At 39.7% G+C, this 25,763-nt stretch overlaps 1 protein-coding gene across 3 annotated transcripts in view; it reads left to right on the top strand.

Annotated features, from left to right (window-relative positions):
- The first annotated feature begins 3,480 nt into the window (after window positions 1-3,480).
- The window catches only part of Mct1 (Monocarboxylate transporter 1), a 238,980-nt gene continuing 216,697 nt past the window's right edge, over window positions 3,481-25,763 (top strand). For all 3 annotated transcript variants that reach the window (XM_069832268.1, XM_069832267.1, XM_069832266.1), the window contains exon 1: window positions 3,481-3,670. In XM_069832268.1, the coding sequence (XP_069688369.1) occupies window positions 3,541-3,670 (130 nt within the window). In that variant the 5' untranslated portion in view covers window positions 3,481-3,540. The remainder of the gene's footprint in view (window positions 3,671-25,763) is intronic.

Below are 25,763 nucleotides of genomic sequence, written 5' to 3'. Positions count from 1 at the left end.
TCATATAACTTCAGTTTCTCCATACCCAACTACATTTAAAAATTATCAACTGGTTCAATATCTACAATATAAACTCTTGGTACATGAGGTTAACTTTTAACATGTTACTGTTCAGTTAGGTATTTATTTGTTAATGGTACATGTACATAATTTCTTTGTTGGATTTTCCCATATAAATCACTGATGAGTGGTGTGTATAGAGAAATTGTATTCATATTTCACTGCTCTTCAATACTATTTCCTGCTAATTTTTATCGGTGTGACAAAATATCAGTGTAATTCATGCTACGTATCGATATAAAATATCGATGTGACAAAATCACCGATAAAAGTCACAGATATTTAATTGTCACAGTCACAGTTGTCGCAGATACTTTAAAATATCGTTTAAGCTCATCTCTACATATAAATAAAATACTTTTGTGTCAACAACTGTATCAAAGGTGTAGACAACTAGTTAGTGTCAATTACTTTCTTGTAATAAAGTAACATTGAAGTGTAATTCAAAATATCTGACTCACCCAAGAACTTTTAGAACTAGTATCAAAATGTAACGAACTTAATTACTGAAAATTAAGTATAATTCCAGGCTTAAGTTCTGTACTATAGGGGAAATGAATGTAAATCGATGTGTAACGTGTCAATCACCATACAACCTATTCTACTAAAGTCTACAAACATTCATCTGCGGGAGTTACCGTTAATTTTAAACGTTGAGAATTAGTTACTACACATTTCGGGATCATGTCACATGTATTAGCTTAGAATAATTACTATGCGACATTAGACGAGTGTGCGATATTGGGTACACCTTCCTTATATTTTAATGTCGTCCATGATCTGATTTCTTCTGCCTCGTTCACCATTCCTTCCATTCCATTCCTTCAGAAAGCAGTTTCTTCTCAGCCAGTGACCCAGCCAATTCCTTTTTTCTCTTCCTGATCAGTTTCAGCATCATTCTTTCTTCACCCTCTCTTTCCAACACAGCTTCGTTTCTTATTCTGTCTGTCCATTTCACACACTCCATTCTTCTCCATATCCACATTTCAAATGCTTCTAGTCGCTTCTCCTCACTTCGTTGTAATGCCCATGTTTCTGCCCCGTACAATGCTACACTCCACACAAAACACTTCACTAGTCTCTTCCTTAGTCCTTTCTCCAGAGGTCGCAGAAAATGCTTCTTCTTCTATTAAAAGCTTCTTTGGCCATTACTAATCTCCTTTTTACTTCCTGGCAGCAGCTCATGTTACTGCTTATAGTACACCCCAAGTATTTGAAGCTGTCCACTTGTTCTACTGCCTCATTTGGAATTCGCAAGTTTACCTTCTTTACTTTTCTTCCTATGACCATGACCTTTGTCTTGCTGGCATTTATCTTCATCCCATACTGCTCACAGCTGTCATTTAGCTCCAGTAGCATATCCCTTAGTATCATTTCCTCTTCTGCTAACAACGCCATATCATCAGCAAATCTTATGCACTTTATTCTTCTTCCTGTTACTATCACTCCTCCCATGCTCTAAAAACAGTTGTTCACTAAATCCTCCAAGTAGATGTTGAACAGGTAGGTGATAAAGGGCATCTTTGACGTACTCCTGTCCCTTTTTCATTTCCTTCAGACATTTTTATTCTATCCTGACTTTGACTCATTGTTTTATATAAAGGTTATGAACAGCTTCCTCTTTTTCCAATCCACACCAATTTTCTTTAGGATCCTCATCAGTTATTCCAATCCACTCTGTCAAACACCTTTTCTAGGTCAACAAATACGATATAAGCTACACGTATTTTAACAATGGATAAATGTAGCAAAGAGCAATGTCTTTTTCTTTGAGCAAAGTCATTAATAACTAGTTAGTCTTCTATTCCTTTAGCGTTTTTAAAGTCAAATATCTGCCTCATTGGTCTGTTGGTCAGCATGCTGGCTTCCAAATCAGGAGGTCCCGGGTTCGATTCCCGGGCTCGGCGCTCGGTGAATTTTTCTTGAAGAATAATTCCCTGGGTGTCTAGAGTATGAATGTGAGTGTGCCGGGTTAATATTAATTAACCAATCATCACAAATATAAAAATACATCAGGACTGTCGCTGGGCAGTAACCTGGACACACGTTTCAGCGTCACATTGTTGACAAATAACTCCATCTGTTAGCACAACCGTAAAGCATCTAATAGATGCTATAGAGTTACCAACAACGAAAAAAAATTCAAATACAGTATTTTAATATTAAAAATATTGCTTAGCATTACTATTACTCAGTTACCACCTAAAATTTTTAAAAATATTAAATGAATGAGGGGGGGCAATTGTCCTACCCTGCCTCCCTAAATGGCGTAGGTACTTACTTACTGGCTTTTATGGAACCCGGAGGTTTATTGTCGCCCTCACATAAGCCCGCCATCGGTCCCTATCCTGAGCAAGATTAATCCAGTCTCTATCATCATATCCACCTCTCTCAAATCCATTTTAATATCTTCCCATCTACGTCTCGGCCTACCCAAAGGTCTTTTTCCCTCCGATCTCCCAACTAACAATCTATATGCATTTCTGGATTCGCCCATACGTGCTACATGCCCTGCTCATCTCAAACGTCTGGATTTAATGTTCCTAATTATGTCAGGTGAAGAATACAATGCGTGCAGTTCTGTGTTGTGTAACTTTCTCCATTCTCCTGTAACTTCATCCCTCTTAGCCCCAAATATTTTCCTAAGCACCTTATTCTCAAACACCCTTAACCTCTGTTCCTCTCTCAAAGTGAGAGTCCAAGTTTCACAACCATATAGAACAACCGGTAATATAACTGTTTTATAAATTCTAACTTTCAGATTTTTTGACAGCAGACTGGATGACGAAAGCTTCTCAACCGAATAATAACAGGCATTTCCCATATTTTTTCTGCGTTTAATTTCCTCCCGAGTATTATTTATATTTGTTACTGTTGCTCCAAGATATTTGAATTTTTCCACCTCTTCGAAGGATAAATCTCCAATTTTTATAGTTCCATTTCGTACAATATTCTGGTCACGAGTCATAATCATATACTTTGTGTTTTCGGGATTTACTTCCAAACCTATCTCTTTACTTGCTTCAAGTAGAATTCCCGTGTTTTCCCTAATCGTTTGTGGATTTTCTCCTAACATATTCACGTCATCCGCACAGACAAGCAGCTGATGTAACCCGTTCAATTCCAAAGCCTTTCTGTTATCCTGAACTTTCCTAATGGCGTATTCTAGAGTGAAGTTAAAAAGTAAAATTTATTTCTAAGTTAGTTAATGACTGAAGTGAAGTGATGTACTTATGCAACATACCCAAGTTTCTGACTGTAGTTATCCTGGCAACCTAGTTACATTAAACACGGTAGCTAAGTGCAATAATAAAATGTCGTCTAATAACTAAACAAACTTCACTGCGACTTGTTGGGCCGTCAGCCCGGCAGTGCGCATGCGCAGCTCGCTGTACTGATACTACTGCCTCGGTTCTCGTGCTGGCAGGCAGTCTGTGAGCGGCCGGGCTGGTGCAAGCATCGTGTTCGCATGACGGAGAGATGACACACGCTCCCGCCCCCAAGAGGCGCACGTGCAGCGCCGAGTTGGACGCCTGTCTGCAGCCCCCGCCCCCCGACGGCGGCTGGGGGTGGGTCGTCGTCTTCGCCTCCTTCATGATCCACATCGTCAGTAAGTCAACCAAACTTGTGTCACGTGTGGACAGCATGTGTGAAGCACGTTTTCGTGTTTATCGTGGTCAGAATTTCGTAAGCAGTGTGAGAAGTGTTTGATTTCAGAAGTGCCAACCCCAGAATTTGAATACTGAATTAATAATCAGTGTAATTTTGTACGTAAATTAACATCTCGTGGTGTCAGTTCCATGGATAAACTTCAGTTTACGGTTTCGTTCCTTTTACTCCAAAAATTCCTACCTTAAGGCTAATTCACACGGGGATAGTTTACAGGAGTCAAGTGCTTGGAGCAAGTCGACTTTCCTTCAACTTTCCCCGTGTAATATGGTCGAGACAGTCAAGTCGTGACTTGGCGGTCAAGCAGAATTTGAGTTGACGACTCGTCAACTTGTGTGTCCACTTTCCCGTCACGTGACTAACTTGACTCCACCACTTCCCGCTTGTGAATGCGAAGTTGTAACAACTTGGCAACTAGAAAGTTTGTAGTTTTAGGTTGAAAGAGTAATGGAACGGAGAAAAATTCTCTCCGGCGCCGGGATTTGAACCCGGGTTTTCAGCTCTACGTGCTGATGCTTTATCAACTAAGCCACACCGGATACCCACCCCGGCGCCGGACAGAATCGTCTCAGATTAAGTTCCAACTCTTGGGTTCCCTCTAGTGGCCGCCCTCTGCACTACGTCATAGATGTCTATGAACGTAGGACTGATGTCTATGAACGTAGGACTGAAGTCCACACATGTGCTGAGGTGCACTCGTTATGAGTGACTAGTTGGCCGGGATCCGACGGAATAAGCGCCGTCTTCAATCACGATGTGATTTACGCATATCATATATATTATTTAATGTACCGAAGAACATATGATATTTCCATGCAGATATTCTGCATGGAAATATCATATGTACTTCTGTACATTAAATAATATATTGTAGTTTTAGGCCTATTATCGAAGTAAATTAATAATTATTAATAATGAGAGCCCCTAAGTGGAATTCCAACGATATAAAGTTTTTGGAAGTGTATGAGAAGTATGAACTTGTATGGAATATACGTGACAAAGAATACCTCAATAAAAACAAGCGGGAATTATTATTCCAGAAACTAGTCGGTGAACTCATGGGACAAGGTTTCGAAAACATAGACGTAGAAGTGGTTTGAAAGAAAGTTAAAAACCCTTAAAAGAGGACTCATTCTGAGATGCTTCCTGTATTCTGCAGGATCTTCTTCAGCTAATTCTTTCAACAAGGTATTAGATGCACCGTGCATAATTCTTCTACGAATCCATTTCTTAACCCATGTTCTCTTTTCCTTTTTTTTTTCAAGAATATTTTGTAATTCATACAATAACAAGGCGCCAATTAGCTGTACACACGCTTGAATATGTGCTGGTGGCTTCTTCAGTTTCACCAAACTAAAAATGCGAGTTCACTTTTGATTTTTATTAACTATAACAGAATACAAGAATTCAAACACCACTGCGAATACAACATTCAGCGCGCGCTTTTTTTCAAGCATGGTTTCAAGTTTAGTGTCTCCGTGTGATCACAAATATAGCATCAAGTTTAGACGCTTCGAGCACTTGACTCCTGTAAACTGTCCCCGTGTGACTCGGGTTTTACGCACGCAAAATAAATTGACATTAGGAAGTGCCTTTTCATAAGCTTGATGACGCGCATTCGACAAACGCAGACAAATCTGTTTTTTTTGGTATTTTAAGATAGCCTACATTGTTGACAGTGAGGAAGGCGTACAGCAGGCTAAATTTAATTTGTTTGTGAAAGTGTCAGTTTCTTAGCTGTTTTCATATTCTCGAAGAGTCATATTTTGTATCTGAATTAGCTTTCAGAAATGATAACCACGTAGCCCTACTGCCGAATTTTTTTAGCTAACTTTACGTTTGTAATATGCTAATTTTTTTTTCGTTCCCTTTTTGAATAAACTTATTGTCGAAGTGCCAGATTCGTAATTTTATTACTAAATTCGCGTTCTTATAGTCCCACTTGTAGCTGAATCAAAGTAATCAATTTTACGATTTCTTAATTTTATGAATAAATTAATAATGCATTTTCTCGAAGTGTTATATTTTATTTGAGGGGGGAGCAGAAGCAAAGTGGCATTTCTAGAAGGGCATGAGTTAAGTGCATCCAGGGAAAGATAAAACGTTAAAAATTTTAGTGGCAAAAAGATACATCTTTTAACCTTTCCGCACATTAAAATTGAAATAAAAAAATTCACGGAATTTACAAAATCGTAAGCAGTTTCAACCATATTCTCTCAGAAATAACTTAAGTGGACTTATACCCCTTTGCTTCGTAGTGCTAATTTTTGTAGAGAAATTACATTTGTAATATCGTCGGTTGATTAGCAAAACACATTAACTCAAAAATATTACTTCTGAGAAAAGGTCTTCTGAAAGTTCTTGACATAACTGAACTCTCAAAATATTATTTTTAGTAAGTTTGTTTCTCTTTGTGTATTTTATTTTCCAGTTCTAAGTTTATAAACTTTGTATGCCATTTTCTCAGAAGTAATATTTATTTACTTAACGTGTTTTACTTGTAAACCGACGATATGCCAATTCGTTTCCTTCCCTTCCTGGATAAATTTATTGTCGAAGTGCCAGATTCGTAATTTTATTACTAAATCCACTTTCTTACAGTCCCGTTTGTACTCGTAGCAAAATCAAAGTAATACATTTTATGATTTCTTAATTTTATACAGGGCATATCAAAAGTCCGGTAACACTTTCAATATTTTATTACACAAAAACTACTTTCAAACACACGTCAGTTTAAAGTCAAACTCTCAGAGTTATTCAGCCGCTTAATTTTCAGCGACGAAGCGACATTCCATACGAGTGGGAAAATTAACAAGCACAACTGTGGTGTTTGGGGTACACAGAAACCTCACAGAATCATTGAACATGAGCGTGATTCAACAAAGGTGAATGTTTTCTGCGCGTTGTCACAACGAAAACTGCACGGACCTTTCTTCTTGATTGAGGCTACTGTGACTGGACATTCATATCTGGACATGTTGGAGCAATGGTTGGTGCCTCAACTTAGACAAGATCTCGATGACGATTTCATCTTTCAGCAAGATGGGGCTCCGCCACATTTCCACAATGCATTTCGTGCTTACCTGAATACGGAGATGTCTGATCGTTGGATAGGACGTGCTGGAGTAAGAGACAGATGTTTCATGACATGGCCACCAAGGTCACCCGATATGACTGCATGTGACTTTTTTCTATGGGGGTACGTAAAGGACCGCGTGTTTGTACCGCCTTTGCCACGTGATTTAGAGGAACTAAAAACCAGAATTCGAGAAGCTGCCGCCACGCTCACAGAGGATGTGTTGAAAAGGGTATGGGAAGAGTTTGATTATCATTTGGACATCTGCCGAGTCACTCGTGGTTCACATATTGAATCTCTGTAAGGTGTAAAACGAACTTTGAGAGTTTGACTTTAAACTGACGTGTGTTTGAAAGTGCTATCATTAGTAGTTTTTGTGTAATAAAACATTGAAATTGTTACCGGACTTTTGATATGCCCTGTATAAATAAATTGTAGAAAACTTTAGTGTACGGGATCCCGATCGCCAACTATTTAAAAGACAAAAAGAGCAGATTTGTGTGTTTTTTTTTTTTTTTCCGAATGGGCTTCATCGCATTATTTCGTGTGCACTAAGTTGGAAGTTTTTAGCGGCAGAGGGGTAGAAAGGAGTTTATACTAAGTATAAATTTTGAAAGTACCTTTATTTTTAACTGAAATCATTTTGTGGAAGTTACAATTTTGTGATTTTGCAAGTAATTGACATTTCCAAATTGCTTGTTCCGTAGATTTGTTGTCAAATTCACGTTATTAAATTACATTCACGTTTCTAAAGTGCGAATACGGCAATTATCTATCAAGTTTCAGAGAGCGTATACAGTAGAGTACGTATGTAAACATTTATAGGCGGAGCCATACGCTGAGCACGTGGTCGCTCGTGCCCGCTATGACTTATCAGCTACAGTAATACTGTTTTGTGCACGAGCAGACAGACGAGCGCTGTCCCCCTCCCTTCGACGATATGGATTGATTCTGAATTGTAACTATGAACTGCCTTTACGTCGATAAGTTTAAATTGTAACGCATAAATTTTAACGACTAGATAAACTAAGTAATTCGAAGTTAAGCAACTGAATGACGTTCGTGATTGTTGCCCTTGAAATTAACTGTGTAGATAAAAAAAAAAAAAGGGAAAAGTTGAGACGCTGTCGGGTGGAGTTCCCGGGTAGCTCAGTTGGTAGAGCGCTGGTACGTTCAACCAGAGGTCCCGGGATCGATACCCGGCCCCAGAACAATTTTTCTTTGAAATTATTATTATTATTAATTAAACACTGAAATAAACTGTGTAGCAGAATTAAGCTAAAATACATAGAATGTTAATATATTTCAAATAATGTTAGATAATAGAAAGAGATTATTATGAGATAATTTTGAAAATACAGCACTATCAGGATGATGTCTAAAGAAAAAAGTAACAATGTAGTCAGTGATAGTTTAAGTCAGTATGATTGGAGTGAAATGCTAAGAAGGTTATCTTTTAAGCTGTTTTTAAAGGTGTTTGTCTTGCAGCCCCTAATACTTTGTGACAAGGAATTCCATTGACGCGAGGTGGATATTGTAAAAGATTATGAATAACGAGATGTTCTATGAAGAGGTATACTTAACGTGCCACAGATAAGTGATCTGGTATTTACGCCGTGGTTAGAGTATAGATAAGAGAAACGAGACGAAAGGTAATTTGGTGTTGAAGTGTGCAGAGTTGGAAAGAGTAAAGACAAAGAGTGTAAAGTTCTGCGTTCTTTAAGTCGGAGCCACGAAAGACTTGCGAAGGACGGTGATATGCGATCATATCGTCGGATGTTGCACACGTATCTGACGCACATATTCTGAGCTCGCTGTAACTTGACTGACAGTTCAGAACTTAGGTTTACTTTATTAGGTTCGTTTCTTATTTAAATTTGTTGGCTAAGTTTGCTTCTTTGTTAGTATCTTCATTTAATTACTTAAGTAGTTAATTACCTTGCTATTTACATACTTAGTTATTTTATATATTTATTAAACAACTAGGCCTATGTACATAGATACGAGCCCACTATTAGTTTGTTGGTTTAGTTTCTCATTGGAGTTTTAATTGGTCAGTTTATTTATCAGTTCGCTAATTTAGTTTATTGCTTAGTTGAAGTCTGTCTTCAATGTGTTATTTAGCTCTACGATATTACCGCACTTCAGTTTGTTTTTAATTTACTTGTTAGTTCAGCTGTCTGTTTGTTTAGTTTTGTACATATGTTTAGTTGCTTAGCTTGTTTTCAACGGTATTGAGAAATTGATTCGTAACACAGATCGCTACCCCAGCTGACAGGTTATTCGGTACAGCATAGACAGAGTGGTGCTTGGTCGTAGAGATGTGTTCGCTTGCCGTGTCTTAATCTAAACAAATGCAGTCATCCAGGCCTGAGTTCTGGGTTTGTACCTTCTTTCTTGGCAGTCAGTCTAGAATCACATGCACACCTTGTTGCTTCAGCTTGATTTTCTTACAAGGATCTGCCCCGTATTTTACAAGTGAGTCGCTTACTTGCATCAATAGCAGAGATCTCTTTCGAAAGAAGCTCTTATGATTTGATTTTGTTTTATTTTGCTTTGGTTCAGTGTATCACTCTTGCTGGAATCGACATGGTAGACCTATATAAATCGGTCCACCGCTGTGGAATAAGGTTAACATGGCTGACCGTGAAACGAGCGGACCCGGGTTCAAATACTGGTTGGGACAAGTTACCTGGTTTAGGTTTCCTCCGGGGTTTTCCCTCAACCCATTAAGAGCAAATGCTGGGTAACTTTCAGCGCTGGACCCATTTCGCTGGCATTATCAGCTTCATATCATTCAGACGCTAGATAACCACAGCAGTCGAAAAAGCGTCGTAAAATAACCCACTAAAAACTACTAAATTAATTGGTTGTTGGTAGTGAGACACCAGTTTGGCAAACATTACGGTTATAAGTTATGTATGGATTTTATAAATGATGAAAAATTGTCAATTTAAATTTATATATATATATATATATATATATATATATATATATATATATATATATATATATATATATTATTGATTGAACATTGATTATTCCTCAAACATCTCATTAATCTTTAACAGGAGCCATTCTTTCATTAAGGTGCATTCTTCTACATAATTCATGTGAATTGTAACTGTGACCACTATTTTATGTTATCACCAGGCTTCGAGACTTTGGACCCGATACAATAAGTTTACTGTGCATGCACTGTAGGTTGTTGACTCGCTGCAGGCAGGCAGAGATGTGTTGAGGTAACAACGTTGCTATTTAGAGTAAAGTACGGTAGTATGGGGAAACACACATATGTACATTCTGAAAGTAAATATACACTACAGAATGATAATGTCAAAAGAATGTGAAAAGCATTTATTCTCCTGTCTTTTAATAGCATTTATTTTTAATTATACACAGTGTTAATGGTGGAAATAAGCATGTAGCAATTTTAATTTTTTCATTTATCCTATTGGTCGTCTTTAGGAAGTGCAGTTACAGTACCGAATTGCAATGTACTACAAGATACATTCTCAGTGCCTCAAACGTAATTTTTTTTTCGGTTATTTGCCAAAGTTTGTACTGTAGGAAGCTGCGCTCTACATCGCATGACGTGATAGGAACAAAACTAAAAAAAAAAACCTAACATCATTGCAGTCTCTAAGAGACAGTCCTTTATTCTCAGGTGACTATGTCCACTAATTTGCTGTTTATGTTACACAATGCTCCATATCCGTTATTTTTACATAAAATTGATTTCCACGTCTGTTTTACACGTTCAGTACCCGGTGTACTTGGTGTCTCATTAATTCTCTGCATCATTTTCTAAATTAATTTGAGGGCTTCCGGCATCTCTTGCTCTGACTTTTCTAACCGTGTAATAGTTTCAGACACAATTTCAAAATAGGTTTGTATGAAAACCAAATTATTTGTCAGAACCTTCAAATCCAGAGAGTTTTTCTTTGCAATTTGTTGTCATTCATTCTACAGTACCCCCACCCACTGTACGCTTTACCACTATACTCAGTACGCCGTTATGCGGATTTCTGACTGAACTCGTCTATTGGGTCCGAAGTCTCGAAGCCTGGTTGTCACTTTACTATTGTTTATTGGTTATAAAATATGTATTTTGATACCAACTATAACCCTAATATACCTCAGGGTGAAATAGGGTTTATTAAATTGGATAATAATAAAAAAGTATATGTTCTTATTGTGTAGTAGACATAAGAGAAATTCTATTATATATTTTTTTAATTTCAATTTACGAATCCGCCCCTGAGCACGAGTTCTACTCTTTCAGACATGAGCTAAAGTTTTATCTGTTTATATTATATTTTATGTTACAATTATTAGCGAAATAAATCCATATTATTATACATATTATTTTAGTCTGTAAGTGGTATCTGTTTTCAAGAAGGGTTGCTTGCAACATTCTTACACAATTTTTTTGTGAGTCAGTTTAGCATTATTTGTTTGAAATTTAGAAATTTTTATTTAATTTAATTGGTTTTTACATAAATTTGAGCCACCGGCGTGGCTCAGTCGGTTAAGGCGCTTGCCTGCCGGTCTGAAGTTGCGTTCGGGCGCGGGTTCGATCCCCTCTTGGGCTGATTACCTGGTTGGATTTTTTCCGAGGTTTTCCCCAACCGTAATGTGAATGCAAGGTAATCTATGGCGAATCCTCGGCCTCATCTCGCTATCACCAATCTCATCGACGCTAAATAACCTTGTAGTTGATATAGCGTCGTTAAATAACCAAGTAAAATAAATAAATACATAAATTTGTTGGTTGGCAATGCGGAGATAAAAATTTTCCATCAAATATCGTCTCTCTCTTGTACTGTGAGAGATATTTGTACGCAGGTGGTTTGTAAGGACAGCATGCAAATATCTGGCCATGCACTCAGGCGTGGGAGGTTATTGTGCGGTGACAATACTCAGAAGGTCACGGCGAAATGACGTTAAGGATCCTGTGGCGCTACCCAACTGCGCCAGCTTCCGTTCACTGAGAGGTCCGCGCAGTTTTGATAGGTTCTCTGTTACCGTAGTAACCCTGTTAGGAAGAGATTTTTATTTGACATCTTTGGAAATAAATTGCATTGAAAATTCTGGACTAAATAGAAAAACTACTATAAGAGGTCACATCAGTTGTTTTGAGTGTTAGATTTGATTTGCATTGTTTCCGCCTTGAGTAGATTTTGATGTTTTCCTTCATTAATTCGTCGAGAGATTAATGATAGGTTGTTAAAATTATTTCTATACAGAGTGGATGGTAACCTCTTCACCAAAATTTAAAAGGTGATTCTGCATGTTAAATACAGGGTGATTCACGAGGAAATGAAAAAATTTAGGATGTGAATTCTGAAGTCATTCATATCCTCTTTTGTTGTAGGTGATGTAAACATGACTTTTTGTTTTATATACCCCCAAAAAATAATCCATTGGTGTTATATCGGGTGGTCGAGGTGGCCATGCAACAGGACCAGCACGTCCAATCCACCTGTCACCATATTTAATTTGTCATTTAAGAGTTCCTCCTGAATTCACCTAGGACTGACATCATATTTACTTGCACATCATAAAATGCCATATTTCTGAATCTAGAAGAGCCACACTAAACAATCAACATGGCCAGCCACATATTTTGAGAGTTAAGGTGGCTTTGAAATCATAATACTTAAATGGATCTGAAATTTTTTATAAAAGATTTGCTCTGTGTTTAGATGTTTAGTATTCAATGCCGTGGCAACAATTACCAATGACGAAATTAATTTGTTACTACATAATACAACACACGGAAGATTTCTTCGTGTGCAACTTTTCAGCAGGAGCATAAATCATAGTAAATTTGTGAAACTGATGACGCACAGAGAATTAAAAAAATAATACGCACAGGAAGGGTTTATTCTCCTATATAATTACCTCAGAAATACACAACACAAACCAATGACATTGGATTTTAAGTCGCATGATATTCTGTACATCTTATGGCATCCATTTTCATGTTTATCTAGGAAGATAAAGTTTGTTTTGGCAAGATTATATCATGCTTCCCACTTTGAAAAAGCAGACTTTCGACGGAAGATAAAGTCCATGCAGTGTTCCATTTATATAATTATTTGTGTTACTCATTCAAGTCGAGGCCCGGCGGACTGTTGCACAGTTGATAAATAATGGCGAAGTTTGCTTCGATAGTACAATTGGGATTCCATGCACTTCCTGCTGGGCAGAGATAGCGTTTGATGTATTCGGATTGTTTGTTGTGTTCCAGAGCAGTTTGTATTTCAGATTTCGCAGCATATTTGCTAGTTCATAGCTGTAGTACGGTATGTTATATTTTGTAAGTTGATATTTTTTTTACTTGTTTATTTAACGACGCTGTATAAACTACTAGACTATTTAGCGTCGATGGGATTGGTAATAGCGAGATGGTATTGGGCGAGAAGAGACCGAGCATTCCTCATAGATTATCTAACATTCACCTTACGGTTGGGGAAAAACTCAGAAAAACCTAACTACGTAATCAGCCCAAACTGGAATCGAACCCGCACCCGAGTGCAACTCCGGATCGGCAGGCAAGCGCCTTAGCCGACTGAGCTACGCCGGTGGCTAAGTTGGTATTTTTTTTAAGTTGGTTATTTAACGACGCTGTATCAACTACTAGGTTATTTAGCGTCGATGAGATTGGTGATAGCGAGATGATATTTGGCGAGATGAGGCCGAGGATTCGCCAGAGATTACCTTGTATTCACATTACGGTTGGGGAAAACCTCGGAAAAAACCCAACCAGGTAATCAGCCCAAGCGGGGATCGAACCCGCGCCCGAACGCAACTTCAGACCGGCAGGCAAGCGCCTTAACCGACTGAGCCACGCCGGTGCTAAGTTGGTATTAGCTGGCTGTTTTTTATTAGTCATATTTTTGACTTTGTCGTGTCTTTCAAGGTATTCTATAAGAAAAAGGTCCTTGCAATCTGCCGTTGTACATTGCATGGTTTCAAACGTCCCCACATCTCCGGATTTGTTCTGCTTCTTTGAGAATGCACTTCAGCAATTTTCTGTCGATGGTATTTAAGTGTGCTTAAGTGCTACAGGCTTACGTCAGTAGATTTACTGGCATGTAAAAGAACTCCTGCGGGACAAAATTCCGGCACATCCGGCGACGCTGATATTACAACCACTGCAGTTGCGAGCGTCGTTAAATAAACAATAATTTAATTTTTTTTCTTCCTCTGACACATATCGTCAGGTGAGATGTACTGCTGAAATAGATGTACAGTTCCGGAAACAAAAAATGGCCCGACTCTTGAAAATTCTTGCAGAGCACGATTCACACTACAACGATTTAACAACGGTTTTCAACCCAGTGTTATTCGAATAGTATTACAGGAAGATATTTCACAACTAATGCAAAAAACACTAAATTATTCTGAAAGTAAGATCAAATGACTGCTTAAGGGGACACTATGGTGAATTAATGGTGAAAAATTAAGAAAATCCACTTAAAAATTTATTGTGTCTCTCTGTTTATGAGCTCAAAAAGCTAATTAATTTATGTTCCCAAGACTATTTTGAATCTTTTGAGTTAATCTGAACTAAAAATTGTGATGCAAGGAGCCTTTTTAGTGACGTCAATATAAAATATACTGTATTTAAAAAATATCATTTCAAAACTATTAGCCCTAATGGCACCAAATTTTGTACAGATGATAGTATTGTAGGCCTGTTTATATAGTTTAAAATTCATAAATTTTGGATGAAAATTGTAAAAGATTTAAAACTCACGTAAGTATCCCCTTAAGAGTCATTATTAAACAAACACAATACATACGACAACCCCGATTCATCGCAAGCTTTCCGACAGCTCTATGCTGACGTGCTTTACAAAGTTCAGGGTTCGAATAGTGAAGGGGAAAGAGTTGATTAAGCAGGTTAATTTCGATGAGAGAGAGAGATGGAACGGAGAAAAATTCTCTCCGGCGCCGGGATTTGAACCCGGGTTTTCAGCTCTACGTGCTGATGCTTTATCCACTAAGCCACGCCGGATACAATCCCGACGCCGTTTAGAATCGTCTCAGATTAAGCTCCATCTCTTGGGTTCCCTCTGGTGGCCGCCCTCTGCACTACGTCATAGATGTCTATGCACGCAGGACCGAAGTCCATACATGTGTAGAGGTGCACTCAGATGAGTGACTGATTGGCCGGGGTCCGACGGTATGGGCGCCGTCTTTAAATCACAAAGTGATTTATTACGCATATCATATTTATTTTGATGTACCGAAGTACATATGATATTTCCATGCAGATATTCTGCGTCATCAGATGATGAGAGAGAGATGGAACGGAGAACGGCGCCGGAGAGAATTTTTCTCCGTTCCATCTCTCTCTCATCATCTGATGACGCAGAATATCTGCATGGAAATATCATATGTACTTCGGTACATCAAAATAAATAAACAGGTTAATTTCGTTTACCATTATTGTGTTTGACTGCACGATTTATAAATTATGTATTATTAAGAACAGATCAATTTTCATCTCACCTTTTCAAATTGCTTTTGGGTTGCAACAATGGACGAAAATGAATTTCAGTAACGGCCAAAGCGATCTCGTGTGTACCACTGCTTTGGAGCACTGAGCATGCGCAGTGCGTTGAATCTGAAACTTTGAAAATTCAGGCAGGCCATTTTCTTTTCTGGAACTGTACAGTCTGAGAAAAAGTTTTGTCGCACAGACACTTTGTTAAGGAGGCAGTGCGCATGATCAGAGGACGAGCGACCTGGTTCACAAGAGAAGGATTAGTTGATTTCATTTAGTGTTCTCGACAAGACCAGGTCTTTCACTGCAAGCCCAGCCAGCTTTCTCCAATCTTTCCTATTTTCTGCCTTCCTCTTTCTTTCCGCATGTAATCTATATACCTGTCCACACCTGTGGAGTATCGGTCAGCGCGTCTAGCCGCGAAACGAGGTGGCCCGGGCTCGATTCCCAGTCGGGGCAAGTTACCTGATTGAGGTTTTTTCCTGGGTTTTCCCTCAACCCAATACGAGCAAATGCTGGGTAACTTTCGGTGCTGGATCCCGGACTCATTTCACCGGCATTATCACCTTCATCTCATTCAGACGCTAAATAACCTGAGAAGTTGATAAAGCGTCGTAAAATAACCTACTAAAAACTCTGTATACCTTAATGTCGTCTATCATCTGATATCTTCTTCTCCCGTTCACCATTCCTTCTATAGTTGAGGTAATAAAATTAGTTTTGTTTCGTTGTATGTCTGATCATGCGCACTGCCTCCTTTCTGGGACTTCTGACGTATCTGTGCAACAAAACGTTTTTCTAAGACTGTACATATCAACCAGATCCTCAATCATTAGAGGTATATTGAAGATTACCAAATTACCGAAAGTAACTTACCAGGAACGTGGGGAAAACAAGATTTGGAGTCCACACCTGTGGAGTAACGGTCAGCGCGTCTGGCTGCGAAACCAGGTGTCCCGGGTTCGAATCCCGGTCGGGGCAAGTTACCTGGTTGAGGTTTTTTTCCGGGGTTTTCCCTCAAGCCAATACGAGCAAATGCTGGGTAACTTTCTGTGCTGGATCCCGGACTCATTTCACCGGCATTACCACCTTCATCTCATTCAGACGCTAAATAACCTGAGAAGTTGATAAAGCGTCGTAAAATAACCTACTAAAAAATCTATATACCTTAATGTCGTCTATCATATGATATCTTCTTCTCCCGTTCACCATTCCTTCTATAGTTGAGGTAATAAAATTAGTTTTGTTTCGTTGTATGTCTGATCATGCGCACTGCCTCCTTTCTGGGACTTCTGACGTATCTGTGCAACAAAACGTTTTTCTAAGACTGTACATATCAACCAGATCCTCAATCATTAGAGGTATATTGAAGATTACCAAATTACCGAAAGTAACTTACCAGGAACGTGGGGAAAACAAGATTTGGAGTCCACACCTGTGGAGTAACGGTCAGCGCGTCTGGCTGCGAAACCAGGTGTCCCGGGTTCGAATCCCGGTCGGGGCAAGTTACCTGGTTGAGGTTTTTTTCCGGGGTTTTCCCTCAACCCAATACGAGCAAATGCTGGGTAACTTTCGGTGCTGGACCCCGGACTCATTTCACCGGCATTATCATTTCATTCAGACGCTAAATAACCTAGATATTGATACAGCGTCGTAAAATAACCGAATAAAAAACTATAAAAAAAAACAAGATTTGGAGATATAAAAAAATCACGGGAGTAGGAGAAACCATTCTGCAGTATTGTCATCATCATCATCATCATCCTCATCCTCATCCTCATCCTGCTTGGAGGCGGCTCCCTGCATCCGGCCTCCGAGTCTCGCCGAAATGGAAACCCGTCGCCCGCATGCGCAGTGGCTCACTTTCGTTTCGCGGGCGGAGATTTGCGACCACTGGCAAAGCGGCCCGGCCTTGTAGCACGTGTTTATTTTGAGGAAAACGTAAATCGTTTCTCGCGAGTCTAATTGCGGGCTGTGAATTTTCACGTCGCGTGTTAAAGGTTAACCTCGTTCAAGGACGCCATGCGTGGCATTTTCCCACCGCAGGAGATCGCCCAAAATTTTCTTGGAAGAAGAAGGAATGAGGCTTGAACCGTTGCCCCTGTGGCGGGGACTAGTCGCACCCACGGCTGCTTTGTATCAAGTCCAGGATCTCCAAATGTGGTGCCCGGATGCCTGTTAATTTATTTTCTTCGTTGTGTTTCCTGCTCTGTCCGTCAGAGGCGTTTATGCAGGAATATCCGAAGCCTCGTGGAAGCATTATTTGGTGGTAATTTTTCTTATTTTAATTTTTCCGTCTTCATAGGTTTTTTCTTCCAAACCTTCTTTTTTACTCTATAGGCCTACTACAGGGATATCACTTTATTTTTACTAACATTTTTAACATTAACCTGGCTATACTCGGAAACACTGTTACCCCCTTCCATTACAGGAGTTTGGTGTTACTAGTGCAATATGTAAACAAATCATTTTACTAGCTATATCAGGAGAGAAAAGTAGTTTATCCATTTATGTTACAGGGAAATAAAGTATTACGATTTTCAGTTTGGTCATTACTTTACAGTATGGGTATTTTATCAATAAACAGTAGAATAGTAACAATTTTTTTTCACAAACTCAAGTCTTCAGGCGGTTATATTCATTATGTAATGTCTACTTTATTCAGCATATTACTAACCTGATTTATTCCTGAGAATTTTGTGAGCACTTCCGTAAGAAACCCCAATTTCTACAGCTAACTTCTTGACCGACTTATTAGGACCTCGCTGCATCCTTTCTCTAGCATATTCTACAGCATCTTCTGTCACCTTTGTTGGCCATCTTACACTCTTCTTCCTTTCTGTACACTCTGTTGCTCTAAATTTATCTACCAGATTAATGACATTTCTACGAAAATATTCCGTAATTATATAATCAGGAAATTTTGAAGAAAAAAGAAAAAAAAAAGAAAGAAAGAAAAACTGTTGTTCACATTCAGTTACATTGTAATTCCAGTTTCCATCATCGTCCTTCATACCTACAAACAGTAAAACAAAACTCTTGTTTAAATAATGCTGTTAAGTACCGTACCATATTATAGGGTACCGTACTTTCGGTAACTCTAATCTTCACTTGTGCTCAGTCCACACAGATAAATTCAGTTATGCTACACACCATACCTGTGTGAAAATAAATTTCAATAATATAAGCTTTTTCTTCTACAGAAAAATGCAACATATTTCTGAAACACACTGTGCTGTTTATTTCACTGCTAGCAACAGCGGCCGTAAGTTTGTGTGACTGACGTTAGCAGGGACATTAGTGAAAGGGGTGGGAGTCAAGTACATTTAGAAACGCAGGTACAATAAAAATTGAAGTAAAAATAAAATGATGTCCCTGTATATTATGTGTACGAGTTTCTGACGTGGAAAACGTCTTTCTCCGCTCCGAGTATGGGCAACCGCTCCGGAATCCACAGTGAAGCTACTCGTAAAAAGGGCAGAATTTGAAATGCTTAGCTACTGTAACAACATTAAGAGTCACAGCCGAATGCTAGTGTTATTAGCAGGGAGCGAAACTTGTTGCCCGATGAAATAGGTTTGCTGTTCCTTGCACGTGAGTAGACAACAGAGTGCTGCATTGGAGTTAAATCGCTCGCTTGAACTCGGTCGAGTGTCGCACCCTCGAGTGAGATACGATCGGTCGTGATACGCTCGTAATAAATAGAAGCACAGTACAAGGTCATCTCACCGACATGTCTTATCTTGTATGGAAGGCGACAGATAAGATACACATATGTTTTGCTCACACGGTAAAAATAAGGCTTTATTTTCTGCGTTTATGACAAACGTTTAATGGAACAGTCAATGGAACGTACCAAAACAGGAACATGAAGTTATAAATAACATAGTGTGAAAAACTTCGATATACAGTTATTATTGCTAATTAATAATTATTCAATACTTGATTTACCACATATATAATATGATAGGTCCATACATAGTGTTCCGCCTATATACTGCGACAATGTAGAAAATATTATTGATATAGCAGTAGATTAATAACAATATTAGTACAGAGATAATGTCACAGAAAATATAATAAAACGAATAATCATGCTGCACAACTGTTACAGACGCAAAGATTGATACACTAATTATTATTATTATTATTATTATTATTATTATTATTATTATTATTATTATTACTAGAAAACTTGATACAGTTCTTGCATTATCGTGATTGTGTTCTCCGTTTATAATAATTGCATTTACATCCAATAACATCTATCAGATGTGGCAAAAACAAGATCACTCCTGAGCGGAAAAAGAAAACATTTACCTACAACATTTATATTACATTTTAAAGCAAGTTTTGTAGTTGTACTATGGAGAGGTTAGTTAAACACTGCAAAGTTTTGAAATGATAAACATCTATGATGTTACTACACAGTTCATCACTGTAACAAGAACGAATGTCTAACGCTCGGCTTATACAGTTCGAGGATTTATCGCTCGTGACAATTTTACCCATCATGCATGTGCGGGTTATGCTATGAACTACTTTGCGCTCGAGCGAAAACGTCCGATGCATATCTCTGGTAGACATGGTCAGCGATGGAGAGGGTTAACCAGAGAGCACAGATTTTCGTATAATGCCATGAAGCGTATAATGAATATAGTAATTTCTAATAATGTAGGGGGAATCGGTAGGCAAATTAACCATTTCAGTTTGGATCTGAAGGCTGAAATATAAGAATTATTTAAGCATGTCAGTATACTGGTAATTCAGAAAATTGAAAAATACGAGTTGATTCATATTCATTGTTTGTAAATTTAAATGAATTATTGAACCCAGCAAATATTGTGCAGATATGCAAATCTGGCTTTCAGGTATAGCTCCCTGTGAAGCAGACTTGAATAATTGCAAGAGAAAAATTATTCCGGGATCGGATATCGATCCCGGGACCTTTGGCTGAGCGCGCCAACGCTCTACCGACTGAGCTACCCAGAAACTGCACCTGACAGGGTCTCAATTTTTCCATTTATATCCACACATCTCAAGTGGGCTGACAAGACGCCAGAATCCCAACTTTGAATATTTTAATCTTCCATCTTATGCGCGTGTATACGAAGAATCAGAACAGGCCTATACTGTTGATCTATATCACGTGGCCTCGAATAGCTGCTTCTGTTGAAAAGCACAGAATGTGTGTAGGAATGCGAACCATTTGATCGTGCCAGTGAACAATGAGAGTTCAAAGTTTGTTAGCTTACTGTTGGTCAGATCTTAACTCCCTTATGGAGTTGCAGCCAACGCTGTCACATAACAGTAACGTCGTACTTAACTCGCCAGCCACTTGATCAAGAAATTCGGGGGTAGGAAGAGAGTTAGTCTCTCTATCTGTCCACCTGCAGAGGACCGAAACCCGACCACTCCGGTGACATCCTTTCGTTGTGCGCTTCCTTTGATGGGATGCTCCGTTTATGCGGAGTCGGCGGATGTCAGGTTCAGCGACAGACCGCTCACAAAGTAAACGTCTGAAAATAGCTTGTAGACTCCTGGAGAAGCTGTTGGTACTGCAGTTTTACTGTTCCCACTGTTACTGTTACTATCGTTGCTGTACAATATTACTATTGGGCTATTCCATATGAAATCGATCAGTGAAAAACCTCGCATTTTTTTATACTCTAATTTTTTCCCTACTTATACAAGGTGCTGAGGGGAGTCCATTTTCAAAAATATACTATCGAAAGTCAAACGGTTTTCGTATTGTTGAGCGACAAATTTAGCGTATTTTATACAAACAAGCCTCTTTCAGCGCTCAGAACTCTGGAACCATTTACTGCAGAACATTGAACGAGAGCTTATTTTGAAGCTGACATTTGGTAGGTTATGTTAAGAAGTAATCCTTATTTTTATTGTACACAGAGAGACATAATCTGATTTTACTTAGGCCTACTTTTAGGCCATTTGTAAAAATGTAAAAAAAATATTGAGAAAAAACCTTGCATTATTAAGAGGGATTCGGCATTGTTTGCTTAGTGGCTCGGCAATAAGTTTCGAGGGTATTAAATAGATTATTTTCACACGCCTAGATTTGAACGATGCAGTCCCGCACGCACTGGTCGAGAGTTGAAGATAAGCGAGTGTTGGGCGTCATTTTACTCCTGTCTTTATGAAAACCTGTTATAAAGCTAGCACAGCCATGACTGCTAGACGAAACATCACGTGTTTGTCTCCTGGCCTTGCTTGTCTCGACTACCTACAGTCAGCTGGTTAGTTCACGTGCGTACTATTTATTTTCTTTATTTGAAATTTCCAATACTTTCTTATCAACGTACCATCAGTAAAAAATATGTGTTTATTTGTACTCTCGATGCGAAATCTAACCATATATTTTAAAATATTTTTTCGTGGGCAGAGGCGTCTTAATGAAGAAAAATCTAAATTTCTCCATTTCCATAAAAAGTAAGAAAACTGTTTACACGTCAATATAAACTTTAATTTCTCAGCTTCAAAATAAACCATGATTTTGATCATTGGGTGAAAGGGTTTCGGAGCTACAACAGTTTAAAGTTGCTAATTTTATGAAAATACGATAAATTTAAATATTTTTAATTTAAACACTATGAAGTTCTGATGCCTCAAACTTTGCACAAAGCATTGTATCACAGTTGTCAACGGACAGAAAAAGTTTCATTGTATTTAAAAATTGCAAGGTCTATTTTCTCTATATTTCGGTCGATTTGAGATGGAACAGCCCTATTGCTATTACTGCTGTTATAGTTGCTACTTATAACATGAATAATATCGATACTACCATCGATACTCTTGGTCGAGGGAATGTTTATGATCTGTGAGGCCGGATTCGAATCCTGTTGTACTTCTATAAATGCAGTGTCTGCTATTCTCTGGGGGGGGGGGTGCAGCGTGACGCTCATCACAGTTACCGATGTCGGTGTAATCTAGACGTGTTCACTGACATATCGCTTTGCAAGAAGAGTATTTGTAAAATAAAAATAAGCAGTTTGACGTAATCTGTTGGTAGTACTGACGACACTATTACGTAGAGTCATCTGCTCTGTGGACGCATCAAGGTAGTGTCAAGTATTGTAAGCTGGGTGTTAGAGAATTTAATGGGAATAATGTGTAAGCCTTCTTTACCCTTGACATTGGTGAAGTGGCATTTTATCAGAGAACCTCTTCGTACCCATTCACCGACTGTTATTGTTCTTAAAACGCCTTTGTAGTTACGTGCATTACAATTATTAGTCTCAACCCTGTGCACTCACTCACTGTCCGTTGAACCACCTACTAAATGTCTCGACAACGTATCTATTTGCTTACACACCTGCATACTCATTCTCCCACTTTGTCACCTCCTATCGTCCACCCCACCGATCTACCACCTATTCCCCTTCCAGTCCACTCATCCATCCGTCCGTCCGTCCGTCCATTCCGTCCGTCCATCCATCCGTCCGTCCCTCCGTCCGTCCATTCCACCCATCCATCCGTCCATCCATTCCACCCATCCATCCATCCGTCTGTCCATTCCATCCATCCATTCATTCATCCGTCCGTCCGTCCGTCCGTCCATTCCACCCATCCGTCCGTCCATCCGTCCGTCCATTCATCCATCCACCCATCCGTCCGTCCGTCCGTCCATTCCACCCATCCATCCGTCCGTCCATCCACTCATCCATCCATCCATCCGTCCGTCCGTCCATTCCACACATACATCCATCCGTCCGTCCATTCCATCCATCCATCCGTCCATTCCACCCATCCATCCATCCATCCGTCCATTCCATCCATTTATTCATCCGTCCGTCCGTCCATTCCATCCGTCCATCCGTCCACTCATCCATCCATCCATCCGCCCGTCCATCCATCCATCCATCCATCCATCCATCCATCCGTCCATTCCACCCATTCATCCGTCCGTTCGTCCATTCCATCCATTCCATCCATCCGTCCATCCATCCATCCGTCCGTCCATTCCACCCATCCGTCCGTCCATCCGTCCGTCCATTCATCCATCCACCCATGCGTCCGTCCGTCCGTCCATTCCACCCATCCATCCATCCATCCATCCGTCCGTCCGTCCGTCCGTTGATCCATTCATCCATCCATCCATCCGTCCGTCCGTCCATTCCACACATACATCCATCCGTCCGTCCATTCCATCCATCCATCCGTCCGTCCATTCCACCCATCCATCCATCCGTCCATTCCATCCATTTATTCATCCATCCGTCCGTCCATCCACTCATCCATCCATCCGCCCGTCCATCCATCCATCCATCCGTCCATTCTACCTATTCATCCGTCCGTTCGTCCATTCCACCCATTCATCCGTCCGTTCGTCCATTCCATCCATTCCATCCATCCGTCCATCCATCCATCCGTCCGTCCATTCCACCCATCCGTCCGTCCATCCGTCCGTCCATTCATCCATCCACCCATGCGTCCGTCCGTCCGTCCGTCCATTCCACCCATCCATCCATCCATCCATCCGTCCGTCCGTCCGTCCATCCATTCATCCATCCATCCATCCATCCGTCCGTCCGTCCATTCCACACATACATCCATCCGTCCGTCCATTCCATCCATCCATCCGTCCGTCCATTCCACCCATCCATCCATCCGTCCATTCCATCCATTTATTCATCCATCCGTCCGTCCATCCACTCATCCATCCATCCATCCGCCCGTCCATCCATCCATCCATCCGTCCATTCCACCCATTCATCCGTCCGTTCGTCCATTCCATCCATTCATCCATCCGTGCGTCCATCCATCCATCCGTCCGTCCATCCATCCATCCGTCCGTCCATTCCATCCATCCGTCCGCCCATCCATCCGTCCATTCCATCCATCCGTCCGTTCCATCCATCAATCCATCCGTCCGTCCATTCCACCCATTCATCCATCCATCCGTCTGTCCGTCCATTCCATCCATCCGTCCGCCCATCCATCCGTCCATTCCATCCATTCGTCCGTCCGTCCATTCCACCCATTCATCCATCCGTCCGTCCGTCCGTCCATTCCATCCATTCATCCATCCGTGCGTCCATCCATCCATCCATCCATCCATCCATCAATTTACTCATTCATTAATTCACTCATCGTGCAGGTGTACGCTATCGCACAACCTACTCCATGTTCAGTATTCACGAGTTGCAATGAGCGCCTGCATATCTGGTGCTTCACTTCCCGCAGTTTCTGTGCAGCCTGGTAATAGCGAGTGGCGTCTAATTCGTGATCGACGCTAACATTTTCTTCTCAGTCTTCTCCTCGCTCAGTAATCACATGCTTCTATTAAGAGTGGAACTCGCCAGCACAGCTCCGTTGCAGATTCTGTGGTGACTGGCCTGGGTTCTTACTTAGGGTTTACGCAAGACAAACTGTCGAGACAAAAAATATAACAGTTACAATATTTTAATTATGTTACGAAAGTACCTTGATTACAAGTAATTTTGTTTGGTTTTGGACCTGCATGTTTTTTTACTTAGTTATTTAACGACGCTGTATCAACTACTAGGTTATTTAGCGTTGATGAAATTGGTAATGGTAGATGTCATTTGGCGAGATGAGGTCGAGATTTGCCATAGATTACCTGACATTCAACTTATGGTTGGGGAAAAACCTCGGATAAAACCTAACCAAGTAATCAGCCCAAGCCGGAATCGAACCCACTTCACTCTCAATCAGCAGGCAAGCTACGCCAGTGGCTGGTTTTGGTCCTAGGGCAGGGTGATAAACATTTCGAAGTAAGACGGGATGCTTTAAAATATGCGACTAGTCTGCAGTGTACGCAATGGGTGGGAGGAACTGGCCGCCCTGCCCTGCCCTGCCCTGCCCTGCCCTTCCTGAACACTTTTCTCGCCATGAAACAATACTGACGGTACCGTCCCATCGCACGTCCTCATATCCATTCTATTTCGCAATACCCTGCCAAGATTCCGGGATTCGCTTCCTGCTAGCATCCGGGACCGTAGAAATAAAATTGAATTCAAACGCAAACTTACTAGGCATTTGGTCAGTAAATGAGACTTGTTCAGACATGGCTTCTTGCAAATACGTAGTTCTCTTATTCTGTTACAAAATATTTTGATCTCCAGTAATTTCATTCATTCATTCATTTATTCATTCACTCATTCATTCATTAATTATTTATTTATTCATTCATTTATTCATTCACTCATTCATTCATTTATTCATTAATTATTTATTTATTCATTCATTTATTCATTCACTCATTCATTCATTTATTCATTAATTATTTATTTATTCATTCATTTATTTATTCACTCATTCATTCATTTATTCATTAATTATTTATTTATTCATTCATTTATTTATTCACTCATTCATTTATTTATTCATTAATTATTTATTCATTCATTCATTTATTCATTCACTCATTCATTCATTTATTCATTAATTATTCAT

This window comes from Periplaneta americana, chromosome 8 (assembly GCF_040183065.1).
Source record: "Periplaneta americana isolate PAMFEO1 chromosome 8, P.americana_PAMFEO1_priV1, whole genome shotgun sequence".
Taxonomy (NCBI): domain Eukaryota; kingdom Metazoa; phylum Arthropoda; class Insecta; order Blattodea; family Blattidae; genus Periplaneta; species Periplaneta americana.
This window is presented reverse-complemented; position numbering and strand designations above follow the sequence as displayed.